General features: G+C 33.3%; 2 protein-coding genes across 2 annotated transcripts; both read left to right on the forward strand.

The window, feature by feature from the left end:
• The first annotated feature begins 11,757 nt into the window (after positions 1-11,757).
• Positions 11,758-18,856, forward strand: LOC139843358 (la-related protein 6B-like). Its single transcript, XM_071833440.1, has 10 exons — positions 11,758-12,484; positions 14,784-14,865; positions 14,979-15,073; positions 15,173-15,244; positions 15,658-15,737; positions 15,853-15,952; positions 16,204-16,251; positions 16,343-16,408; positions 17,399-17,560; positions 18,246-18,856. The coding sequence occupies exons 1-10, from the start codon at positions 11,975-11,977 to the stop codon at positions 18,525-18,527; spliced, it is 1,497 nt and encodes a 498-aa protein (XP_071689541.1). The 5' UTR covers positions 11,758-11,974; the 3' UTR covers positions 18,528-18,856.
• A 1,356-nt stretch (positions 18,857-20,212) lies between these two features.
• Positions 20,213-24,992, forward strand: LOC139843660 (uncharacterized). The gene is made up of 6 exons (XM_071833780.1): positions 20,213-20,514; positions 22,639-22,827; positions 23,322-23,438; positions 23,542-23,691; positions 23,774-23,832; positions 24,584-24,992. The coding sequence occupies exons 1-6, from the start codon at positions 20,395-20,397 to the stop codon at positions 24,717-24,719; spliced, it is 771 nt and encodes a 256-aa protein (XP_071689881.1). The 5' UTR covers positions 20,213-20,394; the 3' UTR covers positions 24,720-24,992.
• Positions 24,993-26,597: the final 1,605 nt, after the last annotated feature.

The raw sequence follows: 26,597 nt of genomic DNA on the forward strand, positions 1-26,597 counted from the left end.
CGATAAATAAAATGCGATAATAAAATGTAATCAGTTAGCTAGGAACAGTTAGCTAGGAACGGTTAAAGTGAATTCTTAACAAAATTTTTCTCATAGTTAATTTGTTTGTTTCTAACAAATTTTATTTTGTCCAATGCTTTCTTCATTATGCCATTTGTTGGATTCTGATAGGTCAAAATCCAAATATAAAATTGAATGAAAATGGTTATTCTATGATGAACGGATTCGTACTTCTGTGGTTGTAAGTAGGATAGTAAATGACTATTGAATCAGATTCGAAGAAAGTACAATGTAACTTATTAATGTGAAATCTAAATATTCCTCGGGTATTACCTACCCGTTAAAATATTTTCACCATTAACAGTTTGTACAAAAGAATTTTAAATTGCAATCTTTATGAAAACATATGTACATGTATATTTTCTTCATATGTAATCATGGATTTATGAGTTAATATGATATTAATCTCATCTGATTTTCGGTTGGAACTAGAGTGAATAATCTCCAAAACTTTAGAGATTACATAATCGCCATGTCGAACGAGGATAAAGGATGTAGTACGTCATGTAGAACGATGATTATACTCGAGGTACAGAATGAGATGTTGAGGCATGTGATGTTGAAACTTGGGTTGTTGGTGGTACTGTTGGTGCCGGTGATGTTGCTGAAGCTGGTAAGTTTTGCACCATATTCTCCACATTGATTACACGAGCGCGAAGTTCGTTGACTTCTTTCATTACTCCAGGATGATTGTCGGTCAGAACGAGCGGATGAATAAGGTTTATAATTTTAGATAGAATATAATCGTGGTGAGATATTCAGGGAATGAGGGAGAAAATGGTGTTTCGGACTGGTTCACCGGTAAGTACTTCGGGTTCTTCGCCAAGAGGTGAATTTGGTTGATGGAAAGGATCACCTTCTTTTTGTCTCCAATGATTAAGTAGGCTACGAACCCATCAGATGAATTGGTTAATTCATTCTGGTGACACTGCTTTCGGAGCTTAGGTGAAACTCCATATCGAAATAGCTGTCGGAATAACTATCGGAATAGCTATCGGAATTCGAAAGACTCGAACTGGTTGAAAGATTCACCTCGTACGATCAGATGAAGAATTTTTGATAAGAAACAGATTAAAGGATGTAGATTAGTACCCTGCAATACATAATTTACATATGCATATATAATACTAAAATCCCATAAGTTACGGAGGAATCTACGGAAGCTGTCAGGCAACGTCTACAGTAACAGATACGCTAAGATATGAATTATCAGATACGCTAAGATATAAATTTTGTCTATACACTATTCATGCAATCATTGCAGTAAGATGTGTCTAGACTAAGAATGATAAGCAGGTAATTTCCTAAGGATGATAAACAGATGATTTCCGACTAGAAATGATAAGCAAAACTTTTGACATGCAGACACGGTCGAAGTCCAGACTCACTAATGCATCTAAACAACTATCAGTTAGACACACTAATGCAAGACCTGGTTCGCTAAGACCACCGCTCTGATACCAACTAAAAGGACCCATTCATATACAATATAAACGATTCACAATAGTTGATTACATCGCAAGGTAATTGACCTCTATAAGATACATTTTACAAACATTGCATTCATTTTTTAAAAGACAAACTTTCTTTATATGGAAAGTTGACGGCAAGCATAATATTTCATAATACCTCCAACTATAATTGACTTAATAATAATCTTGATGAACTCAACTACTCGAATGCAACGTCTTTTGAAATATGTCATGAATGACTCCAAGTAATATCTCTAATATGAGCAAATGCACAGCGAAAGATTTCTTTCATACATGAGAATAAACATGCTTTAAAGTGTCAACCAAAAGGTTGGTGAGTTCATAGGTTTATCATAAAACAATAAAATTCATCATTTTGATAGACCACAAGATTTAAATCCTGCATGGTACAAATGGGCCCGAATCCTATACCCACCTGTAATGTACATGCGATGTCTTTTAAATACAGTACACCTTTCTCGTGTACGAAATCATCTTTCATAAATCTTAGTAACCGTACACATATCTTGTGCACAAAAATAACATACACATAACCTGTGTATAAAATCATTCTCTCGATACATAACATTCACTTTTCATTTCTTTCATAGCTTGGCTTGTAACCGACCTTAACATATAATGCGCATAATAATATCCCCAAAACAGAACATCTCGTCTGTATAATAATCATATAAACTTCGAAGTACTAAACACCTTGCCCACTAGCCCTTCCGTCTAGTGAACATTCTGGGTGGGGGTGTTAAACCCGGTAGCTACCTTTAGGATTCGCGTCAATTATGCGTGCACTAATTCTCAAAATTAGTGATGTTCCCTAATTTTTAGGTTACCAAGCAATAATAATTAGGGGAAAAATATTCGTATCAATTGTGGCAATTATCACGTCCACATAATTCAATGGTGGCAATTATCACGTCCACATAATTCAATGGTGGCAATTATCACATCCACATAATTCATTCGAGAAATGTTTTGCTTGTGTCTATCTCGTCAAACATTTATAAAAGCATTTCATATATTCGCAGTTCAAAATATATTTCAAAAGCATTTAATAAAGCAGTTGTAAAAGTAGCGCATGTATTCTCAGTCCCAAAAATGTAAAGAGTAAAAGGGAATCAAATAAACTCACCATACTGTATTTTGTAGTAAAAATACATATAACGACATTGAACAAAAGTAGGGTTGGCCTTGGATTCACGAACCTATATCATTTGTATATTTTTTAATACACATAATTATCAGCGAATAATTCCATATATATATATATATATATATATATATATATATATAATAATTTATTTGTTGTATCTTTTTTATATTAATGATATATATATATATATGTCTCAAATATTCTTTTTGTACATGAAAATATTAATTTTGTTATGTTATGCGTCTTAATATATTTTATATATATCAGTTTGTTTGGTAAGATAGTTATCATAATAACACTAAATACGATAATTATAATACTGTTAATGTTAATAATAATATTTATATTAATAATATTAATGATTTCAATAATTAATAATAATGATATTAATATTGGTGATACAGATAATAAATTGTATTTTGATAGTAATAATAAAACTAATAATACTTAGTGTTAATACTTAGTGATAACAGTAATAATAATAATTATTCTAATAATCATATTTCTAATGTTAGTTATAATAAAGTTGATTTTATTAATCATTTTGATGTTAATGCTAATAATAATAATAATGGTAATACTAATAATAATAATAATAATAATAATAATAATAATAATAATAGTAGTGACAGTAATAATAATGATAATATTTATAATAAAACTTATGTTACTAATAATAATAATAATGCTTATTTATACTATAATCATAATAATAATAAAGATAACTAATACTTGCATGACAAATTTATAATAATAAATACATTAGTAATGTTAAAGATAATTATAATAATAACACTTAAATGATAACCTTAACGATAATAAATATTTCAATAATACTTATAAGATTAATAATAATGATACTAATCATAATAATGGTTATAGTATTTATAATTAATGATGATAATAATAATAATTACCATACTAATAATAAATATAATACTTAATAATAATAATAATAATGATTAATAATAACAATAATAATAATAACATTAATAATCATATTAACAACAATAATAATTATAATCTTAATATTTACTAAGAATAATAATAATATAAATAAAAATAAAAATGTATACCCTTCCAAAGCTTTTTCTAAAAAGATTTGCTCCATAGGAGACTCGAACCCGTGACCCTTTGAATACCCGAACACCTCCCTAACCATTGCACCATCCTTAGTTTTCTGTTTAAAACTTCAAACCAAAAGTATTTAACCCGAAAAAAATGTTTTCTCTTTTCTTCTTCTTCCTTCTCGAAATCAAATCAACCAAAAGTCATAACATCATCGTTTGAATTATTATTGAACTTGGAACAATATTTAATTATAAGTGTGATTAATTGATTTGATAAAGAAAAGAAAAAAAAAATATAAAAACTGAAACAGCATACTGCTGCTCGACGACACACACAAAAAAAATAATATTGATTTTGTAAACGAGAACGTTTTGGACAAAATTTATAACACGAATTGTATCTCAAATCACTCCTATAATATATTAGAATCATCAATTTAACTAAAAACTTCAACACTATTATGAATTTTTGCCAAGAACGAACTGGTTGACTTTTTATTTGAAAGTTTGACTTTAAAAATTCGAATTCGTTACAAAAATTTAGAATCTCAACTTTACAGAAAGTTTGAGTGAATAATTCTTAACAAACTTGCATTTTTACATTTTGAAATCTGATATGAAATCGAGCTTTTGAGGACTTGAGCAAATACAGAGGGTATCGAGCTTTTCTAAAAAAATAATGAATTTAACTGATTTAATTCATTACTGGTTGTTTTTAATTGATATTGAGAGTGTTATCTTGGATGATTAAATCCATCAATATGAGAGACTTGTTGGGTTATACAGAAAGAGGTATCGACAGAGTTTAAATCGGACAAGAAGAAGAAAAAAAAATAGAAATAGATATGGAGATTTAACAGGATCTTAAGCTTTTAACTGTTCTTGATTGTTTATCAATTTCATAAAAGAATCCAAAATGAAATAGAGACTGAAAGGTACGTGAAACCAAAACTGAATCCAAATCTAATATTACGATTTTATATAACTAATTTTTAATAATTAATAATTATAACTATATTAATATTAATAATAATCAAAATACTAATAATAATAATAACACTAATAATATTAATAATTATTAATAGGAGTAATAATACTAATAAGTCATGATAATAATAATTTTAGTGAAATTTATAATAATTATAATAGTATTATTAATGATATTGATATTAATAATAATGTTAGTAATAATAATATATATAACAAATTTCTTAACTATATATATTGTTAAAAACAATAATAATGTATCAAATTAAATGTATTAATTTTTACATCTATATATTACATGATAATATTAATAATACTAATTTTGATATTAATATTATTATTTATGTCAATGATAATAAGAAAAGTAATAATAAGAATCTTAATATATTAATTATATTTTAACTTGTAATTACATATATTTATTTTATATACTATTAATTTTATAATATTAAATGTTTACATAATACATATTATATATTCCATATTTATACTTTTTAACATTATACATGTAGTAATAATCATGTATAGAATTTATATATATATATATATATATATATATATATATATATATATATATATATATATATATATATATATATATATATATATATGTATATATATATATATATATATATATGTATATATATATATATATATATACATATTTATTAACAATTGTTCGTGAATCGTCGGGCATAGTCAAAGTTCAAATGCATTCATGAAAAAAAAAAAATTTAGTTCAACATTTTGAGATTCGATTAAATAGACTTTGCTTATCATGTCGAGATCATATGAAGATTAAGTTTAAATTTGGTCGGAAATTCCCGGGTCGTCACAAATTGTTCGTGAATCGTCGAGATCAGTCGAAGGTCAATTGAATATATGAACACTGTTCCAAAATTTTCTAGACTCGACATTACATACATTGCTTATCGTATCGAAATCATATAAAGATTAAGTTTAAATTTGGTCGGAAATTTCCGGGTCGTCACAGAGCTTGCTATGAAAGAAGATATGGGGTCACTAATAAAGAACAAGACATGGTCACTAGTGAAATTAGCTCCAAATAAAAAGGCATTGCACAATAAATGGGTCTTTCGGGTCAATGATGAGTTAGATGGGAAAAATCGGTACAATGCTTGGTTGGTAATTAAAGGGTTTCAACAAAGGGAGGGGGTCGATTTTAAAGAGATTTCTCGCCGGTCGTGAAGATGACTGCTATGCGGTTAGTTTTGAGTATTGTTGTTGTTGATGACTTACATCTAGAACAGTTAGATGTTAAGACCACGTTTTACATGGGGATATTATTGAAGAGATTTACATGATGCAACCTATGGGCTTCGAGGTAGTTGGTAAAGAGAAGTGGGTTTGCAAATTAAAGAAAAGTCTGTATGGGTTGAAACAAGCACATCGGCAATGGTACTTGAAGTTCGATGACTTTATGACTAGGAAAGGCTTCATGAGAAGCAATTCGGATCACTGTTGTTACTTGAAGAAATTCAAGCCTTCCTATGTTATATTGTTACTATATGTTGCTGAAATGTTGATTGTAGGATCAGACATGTCGGAGATCAATAAGTTGAAGAGACAATTATCTCTTGAGTGCGAAATGAAAGATTTGGGTTCTGAACAGATACTCGAGATGAGTATTACAAGGAATCGGGCTGAAGGTACTTTAACTTGGTCTCAAACCAAGTATGTTGTTGAGAAAGTGTTAGAGCGGTTCAACATGGAAGATTTGAAGGCACGATCCTTGCCTTTAGGCGGTACATTGAAGTTATCTAAGAGTCAATCACCTACAACTGATAAATAGAAAGAGGCAATGGCTCAAGTCCCTTATGCATCTGCGGTTGGAAGTGTTATGTATGCTATGGTATGTACAAGACCCGACATAGCTCATGTAGTGGGAGTTGTGAGTCAGATTATGTCGAATCAGGGTATTGAGCATTGGGAAGGAATAAAGTGGCTTTTGCGCTACTTAAAAGGTACTTCTAAAATGGGGTTGCAATTCACTAAAGGTGATTCCATTGTAAGAGGATATGTTGATGTTGATTTGGGTGGATGTGATGATTCGGGGAAAAGCACTACGGGTTATGTTTTCACGGTTGAGAAAACTGCGGTTAGTTGGTTGTCTAGACTCCAAAGATGTGTTGCATTATCAACAACGGAGGCTGAATATATGGCCACCGCCAAAGCAAGCAAAGAACTAGTTTGGTTGAAGAATTTTATGATGGAGTTGGGGCGAGTTCAACAAAATTAGGTCCTTAACTGTGATAATCAAAGTGTTTTCCATTTAGAGAAGAACCAGGTGTTTCATGGTCGTACGAAACACATAAAGCTAAGGTATCATAATATTCGCGAACTCATTGAAGATGGTACTTTAGTTGTTACGAAAACTCCCGGTACTGAGAATCCTGCTGATATGTGTACTAAGGTGGTTACGATCGGGAAGTTGAAGTTCTGCATAACTTCAACTGATCTTCTTGTTAACTGAAAATAGAAGACGTCGACTAGAGTGATTAAGGGTTATTGACGTCAGATTTCGACAAATAGTGTTGAAGACCTTGTATCGAAAGTATGCTCTTCCTGCGATGTTGAGTTTGCGTGTCCCATATTTGATTGGCGGTATAAAAGGTGGTTCGACGTTCTTGGTTGAGATGCTTAGCTTTGGGTTGACAATTGAGTCATGTTTTTGACTATCTTCAAGTGGGAGATTGTTGGATGTGTGAAGGATATCAAAAACAAAGAAGAATTTCGTTGCAGCTTTAAGCCACGCCGCGGCTCCTCCAGCCACGGCGCGGCTCAACACTTGGATTGAGGTTCGAAAGTGCGAAGCTGTTGGTTTCGAAATCATGCCTTAAGGCACGGCGCGACTCCTCCAGCCACGGCGCGGCTTAAGCCTATCCGGGAGTCTGACCAGGAAAAACGCGCTTTGTTGCTCCCCAAGTTGTTTCTTTGTTGTTTTATGCCTATAAATACATCATATTCTAACCCCTAAAGTGTATGTACGAAAATATCAATAGAAATCACTCTAGTTGGCCGCGGACTAAAGCAATCTAACCGATTGCATATAACCACGTAATTTTTTGTGTCGTTTTCTCTACTTTTCTTTATAATCGTTCGTTTGTTGTTTGTGGAATCACCAAATCTGAATTGGTGATTGTTGTTTGGGTCCATAAATTCCCAACAAAACTTACTTGGACAACGCCTCGTCCAAAGAAAACAAAACCTATCTAAACGAACCTATCCATTATGCCATTTGATTACCGAGAGAATGGCCTAGGTCATCAATATGATATGGATAACAATCGAAAGCAATCCATTGTCATGGATGGTTGGCTAACCCAATGGCTAAACGATGGGAATGCCTTTACTACTACAAGACTGAGTAGTGATGTTAGATATAATAATTAAATACTAAATATTTTAGTTCTATAAAAGTACTTCATTCTAAATAAAGAAAAGTTTACACACTTGTTTTTGGAGTATGACATATGAATTGGTTGCCAATAAAGTGTACATTTCAAATCGAGTCATATTATGGTAAATTAGTTGAAGTCGTCACGTTTATGATTACCCATCAAACAAAGATTAAAATTCTAATTTACTTATAGAAACATAACACGACATAACAACCATGTTAATATTTCAAGCAACTTAGTAAATCCAATTTGGAACCTTATGGATCACTCTACTTGGCAACTTGTTTACAGAAATGTTAGTACGTTAGATTAAATATTGTGTTGTACCAAAGTTGGTAAAAATATCTTTCTTAGGACCACATGCGGCATTATCAAATGAATTTACCAACCGAGACGTAGTTTTGATGGGTTTCTTCTCTACGACATCGATCTCATACGGGGTCACTGTCTTTTAGACATTATTTTTCGATGAAGCCAAAACCGAAGGGCATTTGAACTGAAAGGTGTCGATTCTTAGTTGTTAACATGAAGTGATGGTTTCCCTTTTTGTACGATACGATTTAGTTACTATATTGATGTTGAACAAAATACGAAGTACTGATTAAACACAAGATCGTATAGTTGTGTGTATTAGTTCGATAAAATAAAGAATCATAGGTATTTAGAGAAAGTGTTATCGTGTGTTTCCAAAACGTATGACATGTTCTATTGTCAGCCATGACAATTGGTGGTTATCGGTGTAATATTGTGAAACAACTAGTAATTTGATCGAGAAGAAGGTGATCAAGCATATTTTCACAGGGATAGGGTGAACCTACGCTTGAGTGCAATAAATAAGGTTTAAGGACAAACGATATTCGAACCTCCGACGACAGTCGTGAATAACCCGCACCCGAGCCAGTATGATTCCGGTGGAGTGGCCGATCGTGAGTCCACCAAAAACTTAGCATACAAGGTTGAGTGGCCCTCAAGACATGAAGGATTCATAGTTCAAAGAACTTACCTGAAAGTCATGAATCGATGATGAAGATCGTACGAATGTAATTCGTACGTGAGAGTATGCTTTACGTTACGTAGGATGTAACGTGTACTTCTTTAGGGTTTTAGAGTCATGTATTTATAGGCTAACGATTAGGGTTTGAATAGGGTTCCATCCCCTTATAATCGTGATCTCCTTTCCAAATTAACATGCATTATTTAGGGAAACCGAATAAGGTTGGTCTTATCGTTTAGCTTAGTGTGCAAGGTACACTATTTGACAAAGTCATAAAAGACCGCATCCATTGGTATAGGCGCATAAGGAGCGGGATACCCTTGGTTTTACACTTAGCTTACATGGATGGTTGGCCTCTAGTACGCAGATTAGGACTTGGATGCGTATTCCGCATAAGCATGCGAATATGCGTATCATTAGAAGGCAAGAACGTTATTAAGACACAAACACTAGCCGATTATGACTCACTTTGTGTAGAGGTGAACTCATTGAAGCACGCTACTTAACTCTGATCTAATAATGCAACTAATGCAAAATGTTTTGAAAATTCACTGATACTCAATCTCACGAATGTAAGGTATAAGTGTGGGATACACATCCATTGTTGCTCCCGAATGCATAACAACTAGTATTTATATAACTACAGTTATATGTTTGGATATTAAAAAAATATAAAAGTGTGAAAAAATTAACCATCTGAGTAGGATTTAACAAAATTTTAAGAATTTGATAATATCATTCCGATTTGAATTGAATCATTTCGAACCTCCACCGTAGCAACACCTCATTCCGTGTGTAGGGCATGATGATGAAGGTAATAATATTTAAACATACGTTCCCCACATGAAGGTAAAATGGTAATTTGGCGTCTTTTTTTTTCTTTTCTTTTCTTTTCTTTCTTCTCCCACCTTTATTTACAACTTTTTTTACATCTCCTATCTATCACCTTCCTTCTCATCTCTTTGATTTTTTCGAGTATAATGAACCGAAAAGGTTAACTGTTCGTTAACCGACAAAAACATTTTTATTACTTTCTTCCCTTTCTTTATTCACAAATTTTTTACCCCTCGTTTCTTTAACCTTCTTTTTCATCCCTTTATTTTTTTACGATTGATGAACCGAACAAGTTAACTGACCGTTAATCGACCAAAACCGCCCCTTCAATTAACCGATCAATACCACCCTGCAACGAAGCGCGGATTTTTTTACTCGTTATTTATTAAATCGTATAAATAAATAAATATTATGTTAGAGTAAAACTCATTTTCTATTTAATAATTAATATTAATATAATATAAATATAAAAATAAATGTAATAAATACAAAATAAATGTATAATAATTTTCGTTAATTATAAATTAAGAATAAAATCTAAATTAATACTCGTAACTATTAATTAAAGTATAAATTTTAAATTATATTTTATATCAATTATAATTATAACTTGCGGACATAGCCCAAGGATTCTTCCCATGTACTTTGTGTCATGGGATAGGGAAATGTCATGGGTTCGATCCTTATGGATGACATGATTTTCTTTAAATCAATTGAACACCAATAATGGTGGCATATATTGAACCTATAGGGAGGTTTTACCGGATTCATTTACGGACCTTTACTCGTAACCACTGCCCGAATGGATGTGTTCCCGGGTACCGTCGATCGAGTTCGGGTTTCCGCCCGAACGTGTGTGTTACGTGTAAATGATGAGGGTCGTTGAAATAAATGATCTACTGATGCTAAAAAATCGCGGTTAAAAAAAAAATTTATAATTATAAATATAAATATGAATTTATAAATTATTAAATTGACTTATTAACCCTTACATAATAAAATGGATGGGTAAATGTGTAGTTTTAGTTATATCAGAGTGTAGTTTTAGGTTTGCGTTCGCATTACAACCGGTCCCTCAACTTCGACTATATTTACATAATGATTCCTTAAGTTTACACTTTTTCAGGGGGTTAAAAGTTTAAATGTATAATTTTATTAAAATAAAAGAAACTAATTCCTCCCGAATTTATAACGGGCCCTATCTTCTCGCTCGGTGCGAGTTAAATTTTTCCGAGACCACCGGTCAATTCGGAAAAATCTTACGAACTCAACGGGACTAACTATACGCGAAACGAATAATTTTAAAAAAACACTAAACACGACGACAACCAGTATCTTCCCGCTCGCCACGGGTTAAATTTTTTCGACGGCAGCGTCAGACTCGAAATAATTTTATGAACAAAATGAAACTAACCACGTTCGAAACGGATACTTTTTAAAAAATGCTAAACACAACGACAGCCCGTATCTTTTTTGTTCGCCGCGAGTTAAATTTATCCGACAGCACCGTTATACTCGAAAAAATTTATTGAACACAACAAAACTAATTACATTCGAAACGGATACTTTTTAAAAAAACGCTTAATACAACGACATCTAAAACGATGTTTAACACATTGACCGTCTGTAAATACACAACAACGCTACATTAAATATGAATATGCAGTGGAAAAGCCCCGCCTGAACGCCCTGGCCGGTTATTAATTTGACTTATTTAAATTATATAAATATAAATACATGATGAAAATGTTTGTGAAAGAGGCGTGTAGAAAGCCTCGGCTCCATCAACACAATCAGTTTACTGAGTGAGGGGATCTTGCTTCATCTTCATCAATTCATTCATCAATACAAATTCAAATAAACCCTAATATCTTAAATTACATACCAGCAGATCCCCACACTCACTCTGTACACTTGCTTACACATATATCTATAATAAATATCTAATCACACATTTACACTCAATAATGGCTCAGGAACCCTCAATTTCATCCCTACCATCATCTCAAACCTTAGAAACCCTAATTACTTCAAATTCTACTGATTCTACTAATTCAAATCCTTCTCTCACTCGTAACGTTTCATCCAGTCGATTAAACGCAAAGGCACCGGAGTTTGTTCCCCGAACTACTTCCGGCAGTGATCTGTTGCAGCCACGGCTAGTAATTTCGCCGCCGCCGGTGACCTCGCCGGGGATAATTCATGTGTATCCTTCTCCTAAATCTCCGTTTCATGCTCCGATCGGGGTGAATGTTCCAGTAGCTGTGCAGAATCATCATCATCATCAGCAACATCATCATGTTCCAGTTCAGTATCATCATAATCAGCATCATAATCATCACCGTCAGTTTAATGGCGGTGGGACGGGATATATGGAGCCTAAAAATGTGTCCGTACAAGTGCAGAAAATAGGGCATGGAGATCAGGAGTTGAAAGATGGTCTTACTGATGAAGCTACTCAGAAAATTATTAATCAGGTAGGGTTTTTCTGTTTTTATCTCTATAATCTGATTTATATTTGGTATACCAAGCATATTTTTTGATGATCTTGTTCTATATGCTCGATCGTTAGTTTATGTAGCGATTAGTATAGTACTAGTTTGCTGCTCTCAGATGATAACTGATTTGTGGCTTCCGATTTTAGTGATTGTAAAAAAGTTGTTTATTCTTGGGTATTGGTGCATATAAATAATAAATAATTAAATATGATATCAGAGACATATGGATTGTACATCATATATGTGCATTGGTGGAAAACATCAGTGTAGCTTTGTTCTTCAATCTCCATTACTGGATTTAGTATGTTTCTCTTTACCCGTATTGATTTCTTCTTTACTACTGGACTTGTGAATCTTTCCCTATTTCTTATTACTACCTCGAATCAATGTTACAAAATCGTTTATCGGGATTAATCAGTCTGGACTTTAGAGGGATTAATCGGTCAAATTGAGGATTGGTCGAAGACACATCTAATTTTACTTATTTACACAATATAGAAGAGAAACATAAACATAAACATAGTTTCATAGAAGCAGTTACATAATATTGACCAATAATAGACACAGAACCCTAACTTTAGTGAAAATTGCAGCCTAATAATAGACTCGAATCCCTAATTTTAAGTCAAAGTAATTTGTTGATTAAGTTTGACTTTGACCGATGATTACTTATTCATCTTGTCTTTGAGCGCTTATCCCTGTTGACTGATGGTTGGACCGCTTTTTGGAGCGATTTTGACTATTACCTCTCAAAAACCGATTAATCTAGTATTAATCTCCGATTAATCTCGATTTCTGCATCACTGCCTCAAATTAGAAGTTGAGTTGGATTTTTGTGATTAATTGTTATTGTTGGGCCAGGCCTGTAGGGCTAGCATGTCCATGATCAGTTTTACTCGAGAGTTGAGAGTAATTAAACATGAATAGTTGACATTTTGTCCTCTTAAGTGATAAAATAGATAAAATTTAGCTTTGTATATGTTTTTAGATACTGTCATGTGTCGCCTGCATCAGTATGTGGGCTATTATGTTTTTTGTTGTTGTCTGTTGGACGAGTCAATTATCTGATAGATGTGTATGTGATAGAGATGCGATTCTGATGAAGATTGAAATTGACAACAGCAGTAGATAAGTTTATGAATGATTTGTAAATGCAAATTAATTGTAAAGATCAATGAACAAGTACGATGTAATTATTATTATTATGATGTAAATGGATAGAGAGGATGAAATACAAATCAGTGAAGATTCCAACAATGGAGATCTCCCTGCCTCAAGCCTATTGGCTACTCATAACAGAAATGTAAACAAAGATGGGAAATGTAAACAAAGATGGGAACATCCTCTCACTATGCCCCCTCTTATATTATTCTTGCAAATTCAAAATAATTAACTGGATGCATCCTGACCCTTCATTTGATTCTGCTTTCCAATCCTCCTTTGATAGACTTTTCATTGGGTGGGGTGATCATTCTGGGGTTGAATAATGAAGGTTGTGGACCGATTTGTATCAGTATGTTGTTAAGCTGCCTACCGGGCTAAACTGACATCTGTTCTAAACCTTTTGGACTAGTGAGAACCCTTGTGTTAAGACTATGCTACTAAAAAAAAGACAAGTAGTTGCTGTTATTGTTGTTTGTGCGTGTTTTTTTTATGAAATAAGTTGTCTATGCAGTTTCACTTGGTATCTACTTCGTCACATAGAGTTATTTGTCATCATAATTCAAAAAATGTTTATAAGTTATGTAAGTTGAATCTGTGTATTCTTTTGTTCAAATACAAGTTTGCATCATTGTTCAATGGGTTGTTATCTTCAAGTTCGCTCGTATACAGACTGGCTTCTGAGAGTTTTTTAGAAGTATATGAAGGAAAAACAAATAAAGAAAAAAATGAGTCATTTGTTGCAGTTGTCTATCATGGCATCTGAAATACTAGGAATTGAGTAATATTAAATATATTTAATATTTAATCCGAGGGCCTTTATCTTCAGCTGACTAGCTTTGTAAGTAATTAGGTTAGTTTTAAACTCCATTGATTTTGTATGTTGAATGAACTGTACGCTGTGTTCCAGTAAGCTGTTGAAATATGTATAATTACTTGCGTATGTGAATATTATTTACATGCCGAACTTGTTTATTGCCTCTATTAAGCTCCTTAATTAGTAAGTGCTGAGAGCGTAAATGTTGGTCTAATTCATTGTTCGTGCTTAACAAATTAACATTTGTTAGTTGGTACTATTGATCTTCCCGATTGACATGTTAATGCTTAACTTTTGTAGGTGGAGTATTATTTTAGTGATATAAATTTGGCTACTACTGATCATTTAATGAAATTCATCCACAAAGATCCCGACGGATATGGTAAGATATATGTTTGTCAATGTCAATAATGTAATGAGTTTCACTTGTCCTACCTTTTTCATGTTATGGGGTTCCTTCAATTTATTTGTGCTAATTTCTTCTTTAAATTCCAGTTCCAATATCTGTTGTCGTATCCTTTAAGAAGATCAAAGCTCTTGTTAGCGGTAATGCACAGCTTGCTAGCATACTAAGGAATTCTACAAAGCTGGTGGAGTTTTTTTCTTTGAAATTTTTTCTCTATTGTTTTTTACAGTTTTCTTTTTGTTTCCGTTTACTATGAACTGAACTTTTATATTTGCAACTGTAGGTTGTTAGTGAAGATGGGAAGAAAGTCAAACGTCAAGATCCGTTAACTGAGTCAGACATGGAAGAGCTACAGGTGCCTAATGTTTTAGATACTGGTTTGAGTCAGAATGTGTAATAATGTTTCAGATACTAGTCGGGCTGGGTTGACCTTTAAATGTTTTGTTATTCTTTTTCCAGAAATAATACTGTATTAAATATGATTACTTCAAGTATATAGATTTAAAATGATAGTAGAGTTTTATAAAAATGAAATCATTACAGAGGTTGTGTGCATTTACATTCACTTCAAGTTACTTTATCAACGATTTCATTAATCAACTGTTTTGACCATAAGATCTGCCAAAGGTAAATTGTAATCTGATGTATACCATTTTTTTGTAAGTAGTGAATTTTTCTTTAAAGTGAATGTTGGTCATCAAGACTTTAGAATACATAAGTTTAATTTTTTTGAGATTTTTTTCTTTGCATGTTTGTTTTTCTTTGCAGTCACGCATTATTATTGCTGAAAATTTGCCCGATGATCATTGTCATCAGAATTTAATGAAGGTTTTCTCGGCTGTTGGAAGGTACCAGATATATCCTTATTTTTTCTATGCAACTGTTGATACTTTTAGAACACTCTCGTAGAGATTATTCGTAATTATACAAGTTGTCTGATTCCTTCAACTGGTACTCGATCAGTGTAAATACAATTCGTACTTGTCAGCCTCAAAATCTTAATGGCGGGACATCTTCAGCATCACGACCAGGGAAGGCAGATGGCATGCTCTTTAGTAACAAGGTAAAGCCAGTATTAAAGTGTGAGTTTGAGTTTTTTTGTTGTTAAAAATGACATTTTGCATGCTTTGGTTACCTTATTTTAACCATTGTAGTACTCATTCATGTTAGATTTTCTTTATAAACTTTTAAGCATCTTTATCTTTTAATCAATGGTTTTTTCGTTGTGTTGTTACCTTTATGAATATGAATATGAATATGAATATGAATATGAATATATGACTTGGTCTTTGTGTCATATTATATTTGGCACAGTTGCATGCATTTGTGGAATACGAGTCCATTGAGCTTACTGAGAAAGCAGTGAGTGTTACTGCTCCTAATTTATTTAGATTATGATTATCTTCATTGGTTCTTTTGCACAAATAGAATTATCTAATTTTTTTATCCGTAGGTTCAGGAGCTAAACAAAGAGGCTAGCTGGAGGAATGGTTTAAAAGTTCGTTTAATGAGACGCCCAGTATGTCCCTATGAACTTTTTCTTCAATAACCAGTTGGTAGATTGCTTAATTTTCATTTCCGTTAGCAAAAGTTCTCTTCGTTTTTTGATGATATAAAATTCTCCGGGGTACCGTCCCCTTTTTCAAAAAATAAAATAAAAATAAAGATAATCATAAATCATGATACATATAAAAGGCCTTGCCTTGGTGCTAAAGTATCAAATTACTGAAGCTTGAATATCGTCTGTTATAGGATCTATAAAGAATAACCTAGAGGTGCAGATATGACCCCTTTACTTGTAAATGGGTTGTGTTTAAATTACCAACGAGTCAAACAGGTAAAATGTCAAATGATTTAAATGGTTAGAACTGACCCAAAATGATCTTTTCTACATTAAATTATAGAATTAGGTTACTAGTAAAGTAATATAGTTGTCTTATCAGTTAAAAAACTCGTATCATTTTCGAAGAACGTAAACATTATGAACAAAAGGTGTTGTGGGTCTACTCAAGTGTGCCATTCTGACCCATTACCCAATGTCCTCATTTGCCATCTGTTATTCAATCACAACACCCCCATAGTGTTTTTTTCTAATGCATAACTCTTCAACGCGAATTTTTTGAAGAGTTGGGTCACTATTAGAGTAATGGAGTATGTTTTTTCTAATAATTTTTAAGACACTATTATTTACGACGAACTTAAACATTATGCACACAAGGTGTTATGGACTTATGGGTCTATTCAAGTTGCACAAAAATAATCTTTTTTTACCCATTACACAACGTGCTCATTGTGTCACCTCTTATTAAACCACTTCGGGCCTTCAAAGGACTCCCATTGTTCAATATAAATATATGATTCTAAATCCCAACCATAATTGATCATGAGATATATTGTTCAGTAAGCCGTAAGCATATATCTATTATTTACAATTGTGGGTTTTCATTTTTATTTTATGCTTATACATTGGCTTGATATTTATATTGCTGAAATTCATTTTTTATTCTAGTCCCACGCAAAACCCGCCCAAGCACGTGGAAAAAAAGTAGGGCAAGACGATGAGACTGTCCAAAAGGAAGATGACACATCCACATCAGACCAACATCAACTGAACGAGAAACAGTTAGATGACACCCCGCAACAACCTGATGTCCAATCACATGAGCATGTAGTGAGTTTCCTGTATTTCTTTATTATGCTTTATTATAAAATAATTTTTAGGTTCCTAAAAGTTATATATTCCATCTTTCATTTCTTAGTGATATATATGTTATACATATACAAGCTGTTGGGGACGGTATTATGCTACTTTTTTCCACAAGTTTTGATGTCTGTTAGTTATGTACCAGCTAGTTGCTACTATATCTAATAGAGAATATATACTCCCTACATGATATGTGTCCATACCTTTTTCTAAAAAGTCCATGTTTGACTTTGATGAGTCAAGTTGAAGGGTTGTTAATCCTTTTTCTTTTTAGGTAATACCTGTCCTTAAGGGATTCTGTAAGCAGTATATAGTTCTTGAACAGACAATAGTCAATATCTAATGTTTGCATTGAGAGATTCTACTGCTGATTATCTAATTATGTAACCGATGTATCTTTTTTTAGCTATGTAGGTGTTAAGTAATGTTTTTTTTAGATAATAACTTTACATATACGCTGCAACAACACTGATCATATAAAATGAAACAAAATTACCTATACATCCTTTCACAAAACACCCTTTTCTAACGAAAAAGGCATATTCTTTTCTGATAATTTAATATATTGATTCCTTAAATTGTAAGAATCTTTAGAATACTCAAACAATTGATTGTATCTACTGAAAATTTCAATATTTAATGTTTGTTGCAGGTGGAAGATCATTCAAATGAGAAGGAAGCTGGCCATAAGAAAGGACGCAATCGTGGCAGGGGCAAAGGACATGGACGGCCTCAATACAACCACCACCATAACAACCATAACAACCGGGGGGTTCACGGGGGCACACCACCTTCAACAAGTACCATTAACCCGGAGCATAATCCTGTTATTGGGAAACAACCTCCTGGGCCCCGAATGCCAGATGGTACCAGAGGATTCTCAATGGGTCGGGGGAAGCCAGTCTGTGTTCCTATCGAGACCAGCATATCTTAAGCACCTTATCAAAGAAACAAGCAGGTATGCTATCGTATAGAAGGGGGAGATGCGATGCAATAACCCGTGCTGAGTGTCGCGACTTGGATATACTCCGTAATAGTTTAATTGTTTGTATTCTAAAGTAAGGATGTCATATGGGTGGGTATAAACAGAATATGGGTTGTTTTTATTACTGTTGTAGTTTTTGCTTGCTTTCCCCAATGTGTGTCTTGGTTGTTAATGTAGATTGCAAGAAAATACAGAGTTGGGGAGTGGGCACAAATGTAACTGAAAAATGAACAAACATCAGAGGAGTTAATTGGATAATGGTTGATGGAAATTTATTGCATAAAGGTTTTTGTTTGTCTTAAAATTTTTTTTTTTTTTAAATCTATTTTGTGCTATAGTTTGGTTTATTTTTGTTGGGGTACCTGATGTAAATGCTACGTGTCGTGTTATTTATGATGTTTGCCAACATTGTTGACTTGACTTGGTCTGGCAGATGACTCACTTTGGCAAATGACCCTCATTTTTAACATGGGTTAACCAACTTGAATACTAACTCTTTTGATGACTCATCAGGTGTCTTGATGTTAACATGAAATTGATTGAAGACATTATCAACCAATTATGTGGACATGAGTATATTTGAAGAACGAGTAAACTTGAAAAAGCTTGACTCACTTTGTGAGATTTATTTAGGTTAGAATAAATGCATGTTTATGGCTGGATTTATATTAAAGGATATCCAGTAACTTTTTTCTACTCAACGACTCCATTAAACGGCAACTCCCAACATTTGTTTTTCTTTGATCAATCATAGCTCGCCAAACAAGTAACAACCTTTTGTCCCAAGCCACAAAACAACGCCTGAAAAAATGCCCCCCAGTGGGCTTTGTGAGCGTTTTTTGTCGCTACATAGATACCTCACGCCCAAATTGATTGCGTATCGAATGGTCTTACTTTCTAGTTTTTTTATATATTTATGAAAGTAGACAATTAATTTAAAAGAAACTCAGTAAACAACACTGAAAAAAATAAATCGGGACAATTATAACATGTTTTTTTACGAAAATAACCAATACTCATATAGAAACGGGATCGTTTTTCAAAAGAAAACGCCCTCAATATGGATCACAAAAAGACGAGAGAAACGAGAACACTCGCACCTAGAAAGCAACATTTACACGTAAATTATCTATAAACGAGCTCCCTAACTGAAACCTAAAAAAGAAACAATTAATCAAACAAAAGCGACAACTACACGGAAATAAAAGGACGGAATCAAACGAAAGTACACAAGACGAAACATACCAATCAACATCTACGACCTGCCCTTTTCGATCTACTATTGACCGTCTTTTTCAGAATTATTCCCTGATCGATTCTCTATCTTATACGATAATACATCGGCAGAACCGCAGAACCATCGCCCAGACACACTCTCCTCTACCAAACATGTCATCATATCATCAAAGACACAACAACCTCCACAAACATACCTCCTCTCCATATCAAAATTATAACATAGACTCATCTTACAAAGTTGCAATAAAAGCCAATATACAATTAACAAAAGACCAAGTATGTGGAGAAAGTGTACAAAAAGACCAAATTATATAGAAATATAGAAAGTGTGCAAAAAGAAAAACAAAAAGAAAACTCTTCTTTTTTCTCCTCAAATACCCAACTTCTATCACACACACACACATATATACAGCAGCAAACAGCACATAAAAACAAACAGATAATTAACACCCAAAAAATACCCAAGCCTCATTCTCCGTCGCCGGAAAATTGTAGCAGATTTACACTTTCCGACAGGTCGCCGTGGAATTAAACCGCCGGTCGTCGGTGGATAAGTCTTAGTCAAACAGGAATTATAATGACATCAACGAGGCTATTATTGTTGCCTCTTCTAACACCTACTACTATTTCTGCTGCTTCATCTTCTTCATTTTGTTTTAGGGTTTCTGCTTCACAATTTTCATTGAACAAGAAGCTGGTATAAAGTTTATTCCTTTTTAATCAACTGTATATGTATGGTTGTTAATTGATATTATATATAATTTAATTGATAATTGATTTGTGTAGTATGCATATTAAGTTTCAAATTTTTTTATTTTTTTATTTTTTTTTTATTTTTTATTTTTTTTATGATTTTGTATGGTTTTTGTATTTGTATATATTCATTCAATTGAACATAAACTATATTTATATAATAGCTTTCCCAGTTGTTAATTCAGAAGATACTTTATCATTCTTAAAAAACTTTGTGCACCAGACAGTAAAAAGAATTGTAGTTTATGTAACATCTTCTTCTTCTTTGTTAGAGTTACTATTTTGCCCTTGTATTCTCAAGAAAATGATGAAATGATTTTTTGAGCTTTTGGACTATGATTTTGTAATTATATTTTCATAATTGAAGGTAAAATGAGAGACTTATGAGAATTAACTAGGCTTGTTTAGAAGTGGGCAACAGTTATATATAAATTAAATTCGGATAATAGATGGTAATTTTGGGATGACGGGAGTATTTTGTTATATCATTGTGACTCATGAGTGTTAAAGATGTAATTTGGGTTCTTTTGATGCATATTTCACTTATTAGGTTGGGATTTTAAAAAGTTATGTTCTTTCTGGAAACGTTAGAATAACTAGTTGGACTTGCAGTTTACATTAATTTAAATTTGTTCTTTTACAAGAAACCTTAACCCTATCGTCATTTTTTTTCCTTCCTGTAGGCCATCTTAGTTTAAGAAATTTACGTAATTAGAGTTGGAATTTAGATTTAAAGCATTGGTCAAGATTGGCATTAGTCAAATAGAGTTTTCTAAGCAAAAGAAGTGATAAATGTTTGATTTTTGCAGTATTTAACAAGCAACATCTAGAATATTGTATGGTCCTCTCCTCTTTAGCATAAATGTCTGTTTGCAGTAGCTAAGGTACGTTTTTTTTTTTTTTTTTTTTTTACGGCTCTGGCGACTTGACTGTCGCTTAGAGCCTAAATAGAATCCCAGGCAACATTTTAAAACCCATGGAAATTTGTTCCTCCATTTTCATGGCGATGACATTTACTTTTTACGAATTTTTTTTTTTTTTTTTTTTTTTCGCCGGAGGTCCGTTGCAAACAATCTCTTTATCTGTCGAACATAGAGAAGGAGGACTTTCTCTACTCTTGTGAGTGTTTCACTCGGGGTGGTGAAATGACTTCTCTTTGTCCTAGGGTAGAGGAAGGATTGTCTACGTCCCACCTCCCCCATACCCTACAAGTGTGGGATTGGGTATTGTTGTTGTTGTTGTTGTTGTCTGTTTGCAGTAGCTAAAAGGTGTCTATATTCATAGGAGGCTGTTAATAAGGTAGGTTTTAATGAGTATGTAAAAATTTGTGGTCACTAACTCAGTACTGGTGTGATTATGAGTCAGCTACGTACTCTATTTTCATTATAAAGGAGTATAGTAATAGTAATGTAGTCATCATTTCGTACGAGTCTGCAACATATCTTGTAGTTACACTAGGCACATTGAATAGAAATAATCAAACTTAGTGAAGATGGGGTGTTTTAGTTATTATTTAACTGAAAACGTTCTACTTCACATGTCTAAATGCATTATAGTTTGCATGATAGAAGTATTCTTGGTTTTGTTTAGACACATTTGAAAGCTAAGTTGCATGCCACGTGACTGTTCTTCATGTTCCATAAACCTAAACATACATGATTATGTGATATAATCATTCATGTTATCAGTTGTAACAAAACAGTCTTAGAAAATAGTGTTTGCACGTCTTTTTTTTTTTTTTTTTTTTTAATATAGAAAAAAAAAGTGTAAGATTCAGTTCTGATTATATAAGTAGTTATCTATTAAAAAGTTAAAATGATCAAGGAACCAATTTTAAGAAAAAGTAGAGGCTATTTTTGACCTTTATGTGTGTGTATGTTTACTTTTGTTTCTATTTTATGTTTTATATTTTACTTTGACCTTGAAATTCAGTTTTCTTGTAGAATTAGACCTGACTAAAAATATCTAGTTTCAAAATGTAAATTTAAACACCATTTATTCATACTACATAAATGTTACTTTGAAGGCTCAGTTGATAATTTACTACCAGGGCCCTCTGTTTTTATAGTGGCTTTGTGGTAAAAGACATCAAAGCATTGTTGGCTCAAAGATTGAAGATGGAAATGACGTCAGTATGTTTGGTTCTGACGATGAATTTACGACTCAAATTCCAACCCAAGCTCAAACCCTTTCGGAAAGCTCGAGTGCCGTTCTTGTTTCGGAATATAAACCGTCTGCCGATGTTGATTATCTACAGGTCTGTCTTGTTATTTTAGACCTTATATTTTGTCAGTTAATGAGGCAAAATAGACGGGTCAGGTGGATTGTGTACCTAGTCATTGTAGTAATTTTACGTGCTTGTCGAAATTGGCCTGGTTGGGTTGAGGTTGACCCCAAAAATTGGCAGTCCATTTTTATAATTGAAAGTTCAACTTATGAATTATAAATGGTTGATTTGGAATAATTCAAACAGGTTAAAAGGCACTGAATGTCTATAGCTTATTCAATTAATCTCCTAAATTGTTTCCAGCAAAGGATTTATATTAATGTTGTAACACTATGTTTGTTTTTCTAATCATAATTAAATTGAACAAATGTATGAAGTAGTGTTCGCAGGTCAATCTGATATGACCTGCCCATACCCATTCAACCGAAATCTCAGTATGCCCAAACTACCCCTAGTTGTTTAAATGTAGTTTTTCACATTTTTGACAACATTGAATTGTTGTTACCATATTTTCCACTTGGCAGGAGTTGCTAGCAATTCAACAACAAGGTCCACGAAATATTGGTTTTTTTGGGACACGAAATATGGGGTTCATGCATCAAGAGCTCATTGAGATTCTTAGTTATGCTTTGGTCATAACGGTATATTTACGTGCAACTACCTTGTTAAATCATTTATATACAACTTCATTCTCCGATTCTCGTACTTTGTTTGGTTATATCGATATGAAAATTCTTGTTGCAGAAAAATCATATATTTACATCAGGAGCTTCAGGCACTAATGCTGCTGTGATTAGAGGTGCATTAAGAGCCGAGCGCCCGGAGTTGCTTACTGTAATATTGCCTCAAAGTTTAAAAAAACAACCTCCTGAAAGCCAGGAGTTACTATCAAAAGTATGACCTGTTTTTATTATTGTTATTATTATTTATTTATTTATTTATCAAAAGTTACAGTAACTTTCTGTTGGATATGCAGGTAAAAAATGTCATTGAAAAGCCTCACAACGATCATCTACCACTGATTGAAGCCAGCAGGTACGTAAAATTGTACAGTAGTCTACTTTTTTTTTTTTTTTTCAATATACATGTATAGTATCCCATATAAGAATTCCATAAAGTGTCATGCGGCAAATTTTATAAAGAATACCATTTTTAACCATTGGAATAAGAGGTGGCAATTTGGATGAATTCACTTAAATGGGTCAAATGGGCTAAAGATGCCCAAAGTCTACTTTTAATTCGTACGACCTTCTAAATTGTTTTTTATTTTCATAGATTTTGGATTATTATGGTAATAATAATGTTTTTGTAAATCAAACATATATAAAGAGTTGAACAAAATAGTTTGTAGGTCAACTTAATTGGTCCCTTACTACCAAAGGGCCATTGATTTAGGGGTATCGGGGTGACCTTTCAACCGTGAGGTGACCTTTCAACCTTGAGGTTGTGGGTTCAAGTCCTGGGGTGGCCTACTTGTAAATATTCGTGGTATGTGTGTGTATGTGTTTGCCTTTTAAAAAATGGACCCTTACTAGATTGGTAGTGATTTGTACACTCCTTTTTGATGTGCACAACTCTAATGTGCATCAAAAGGGTTGTACCATGTGCACTAATGATGCATATTTATGTTGTGCACATGAAAGGCGGGAGTGTACAAATCACTACCCCTACCAAATACAACACGTTTAACCTGACCTGTTATCTGTTTCTAATAACATCATTAATTTCCATCATCGCATTATTATAAATTGATATCGGCATACATTTGGTTGTTTCCTTTTCACAGGCTGTGTAATATGGATATCATATCTCAAGTGCAACAAGTTATCTGTTTTGCGTTTCACGACAGCCGACTGCTTATGGAAACATGTCAAGAAGCCAAGAATCTAAGGAAGATCGTAACCCTGTTCTACCTAGATTGATCGTAACCCTATTTTTGCTGATTTTTCATTGCAATTGTTATAGAGAAGTCTTTCCTTTCCAATTTAATCGCTAAAAGCGAATGTCATTATTTTTGTTTTTATTTAGATATTATTGCTTTAGATAAATACAGTAAATAACTTTGAAAGGTGTAGGGATACGGTTATGTGTAATATATACTCTTGTCCATTATACACGTGTCTAATTTCATTTGGTATATGAGCAACTTGCTTGGTTTCGGTATGTCCTGAAATCGGTTGCAAACAATTTCGCTTTAAAGCGCTAAAATCATAAAAATTGGGTTGTGATAAATCTGCATACACTTTTTCATTATTACAGACATGTTGTAAAATTATAGTTATACACTTCTAACTTTGACTTCATCCGCACCTCACTCAATCCGACGTCCCAAATGCAGGTTTCCGGTGGTCTCAATATCAACTTCGCGGCAACGGTTCCTAGCTCGCCGCACCATCATCGGTTGCACCCTCACTAAATTGTGGGTTCTCAAGGTAAATTGGGTATACATGTATAAGGGTTGATTATTTCAATGTATAAGGGTTGATTAATTCATTTTTTGGAAAATACCACTGTGTATTTCATATTTTTTTGGGATTATATATAGGGAGGCCATCCAAGTTTATCGTTTTGTGTTTTTAGCCAGTCATATTTAAAAATGATTTTGTAGGCCACCCAAATTTATCTTTTCGTGTTTACAGGTACCTATATCCGAAAATGATTTTGTAGGTAATCCAAGTTCGCGTGTGTTAACACCTATTTCCTTATGAGGTAAGGTTTAGTGTGCCAACAAGATACTAGAAGTGATCTAGCTTTTAGGAGGGCGGAGTGTTGCCGATTGATTTTTACCCTCGGGAAATAATCCCTGCAGACCCGGTACACAAGTGTAGAAACTTGTGGGGTGGCTTAATCAATCTGTCGTCCGTAGAGTAAAAATGCTAGCCGGATGACTTCTAGTGAGAGAAAGTAGAGAGAGAAAGAGAAGTGAAGTCTCAGCTCTCAAAGTTGTCAGAATATCTGAACTGTGTAAAATGACGACCCAAGGGGTCTATTTATAGTGTTGGATCCACCAGATTTGCTCGGGGACACGTGTCAAGCGATGACACGTTCTGTTACATGTGCTCCGAAATTTAAGCTAAATGTGGCGCTTTTCGGCCAGGGCTTATGCGCTAGGCGGTCTTCTGGGCTTACGCATGACGGAGCGACCTGTACAGCGGAGAACGCTAGACGGTTAACTCTACAAAACTGTTGTTTCCAGCCTTCCTGATGCTACTTTTATGCAACCATTATGCATTTTATGCGTGTATACGATAGGATACACCATTAAGTCCCCCCAGTTTAATGACTTAAGCATTTGAAGAATGATTAAGTCGTTAAACTTGAAATAACGCATGCCAACCAAATCTTCACATTTTCCTTTTGCATTGGGAAGCACATCACAGGCATTAAATGATAGGCGAATTTTACTGACAATATGATGATTGCTCTTTGTACAGCTAAAATACCGCACGCGCCTCTTAGCTGTAAAAGGACTCTTCGATATACTCACCTTCTTATCTTGTCCTTACACGTGTGTGGCTGAAAACAAAACCCCCAAAATCACCACTGAATATTGCTGCTATATCTTTTTGCTTTTTAACCACCATAAACCCTAACGATCATTTACTTTTTACAACTTCTTTCTACAGTATTCATCTTCTTCTATCAATACGTTCTTTATTTCCTGTTTCATTAGAACATTAATGACAGCCATAAAGGATGTCTCAGCTATCCCTAGCAGAGTAAATGAGAAGTACTTAAGCGAGCTATTACAACGCTTTCCTAGATTAGCCGGTGTTGAACCAGTGATTCCTGCAATTAAT

Source organism: Rutidosis leptorrhynchoides, chromosome 4, assembly GCF_046630445.1.
Source record: "Rutidosis leptorrhynchoides isolate AG116_Rl617_1_P2 chromosome 4, CSIRO_AGI_Rlap_v1, whole genome shotgun sequence".
Taxonomy (NCBI): Eukaryota; Viridiplantae; Streptophyta; class Magnoliopsida; order Asterales; family Asteraceae; genus Rutidosis; species Rutidosis leptorrhynchoides.

Bases quoted from the DNA above. Each gene is read 5' to 3' on its own strand.
- LOC139843358 (XM_071833440.1), top strand. From the start codon at position 11,975: ATGGCTCAGGAACCCTCAATTTCATCCCTACCATCATCTCAAACCTTA. The intron at 15,738-15,852 runs GTACCAGATATA...GTACTCGATCAG, and splicing joins GTTTTCTCGGCTGTTGGAAG to TGTAAATACAATTCGTACTT. The intron at 16,252-16,342 runs GTGAGTGTTACT...TTTTATCCGTAG, and splicing joins TTGAGCTTACTGAGAAAGCA to GTTCAGGAGCTAAACAAAGA.
- LOC139843660 (XM_071833780.1), top strand. From the start codon at position 20,395: ATGACATCAACGAGGCTATTATTGTTGCCTCTTCTAACACCTACTACT. The intron at 20,515-22,638 runs GTATAAAGTTTA...CTGTTTTTATAG, and splicing joins TTTCATTGAACAAGAAGCTG to TGGCTTTGTGGTAAAAGACA. The intron at 23,692-23,773 runs GTATGACCTGTT...TTGGATATGCAG, and splicing joins GCCAGGAGTTACTATCAAAA to GTAAAAAATGTCATTGAAAA.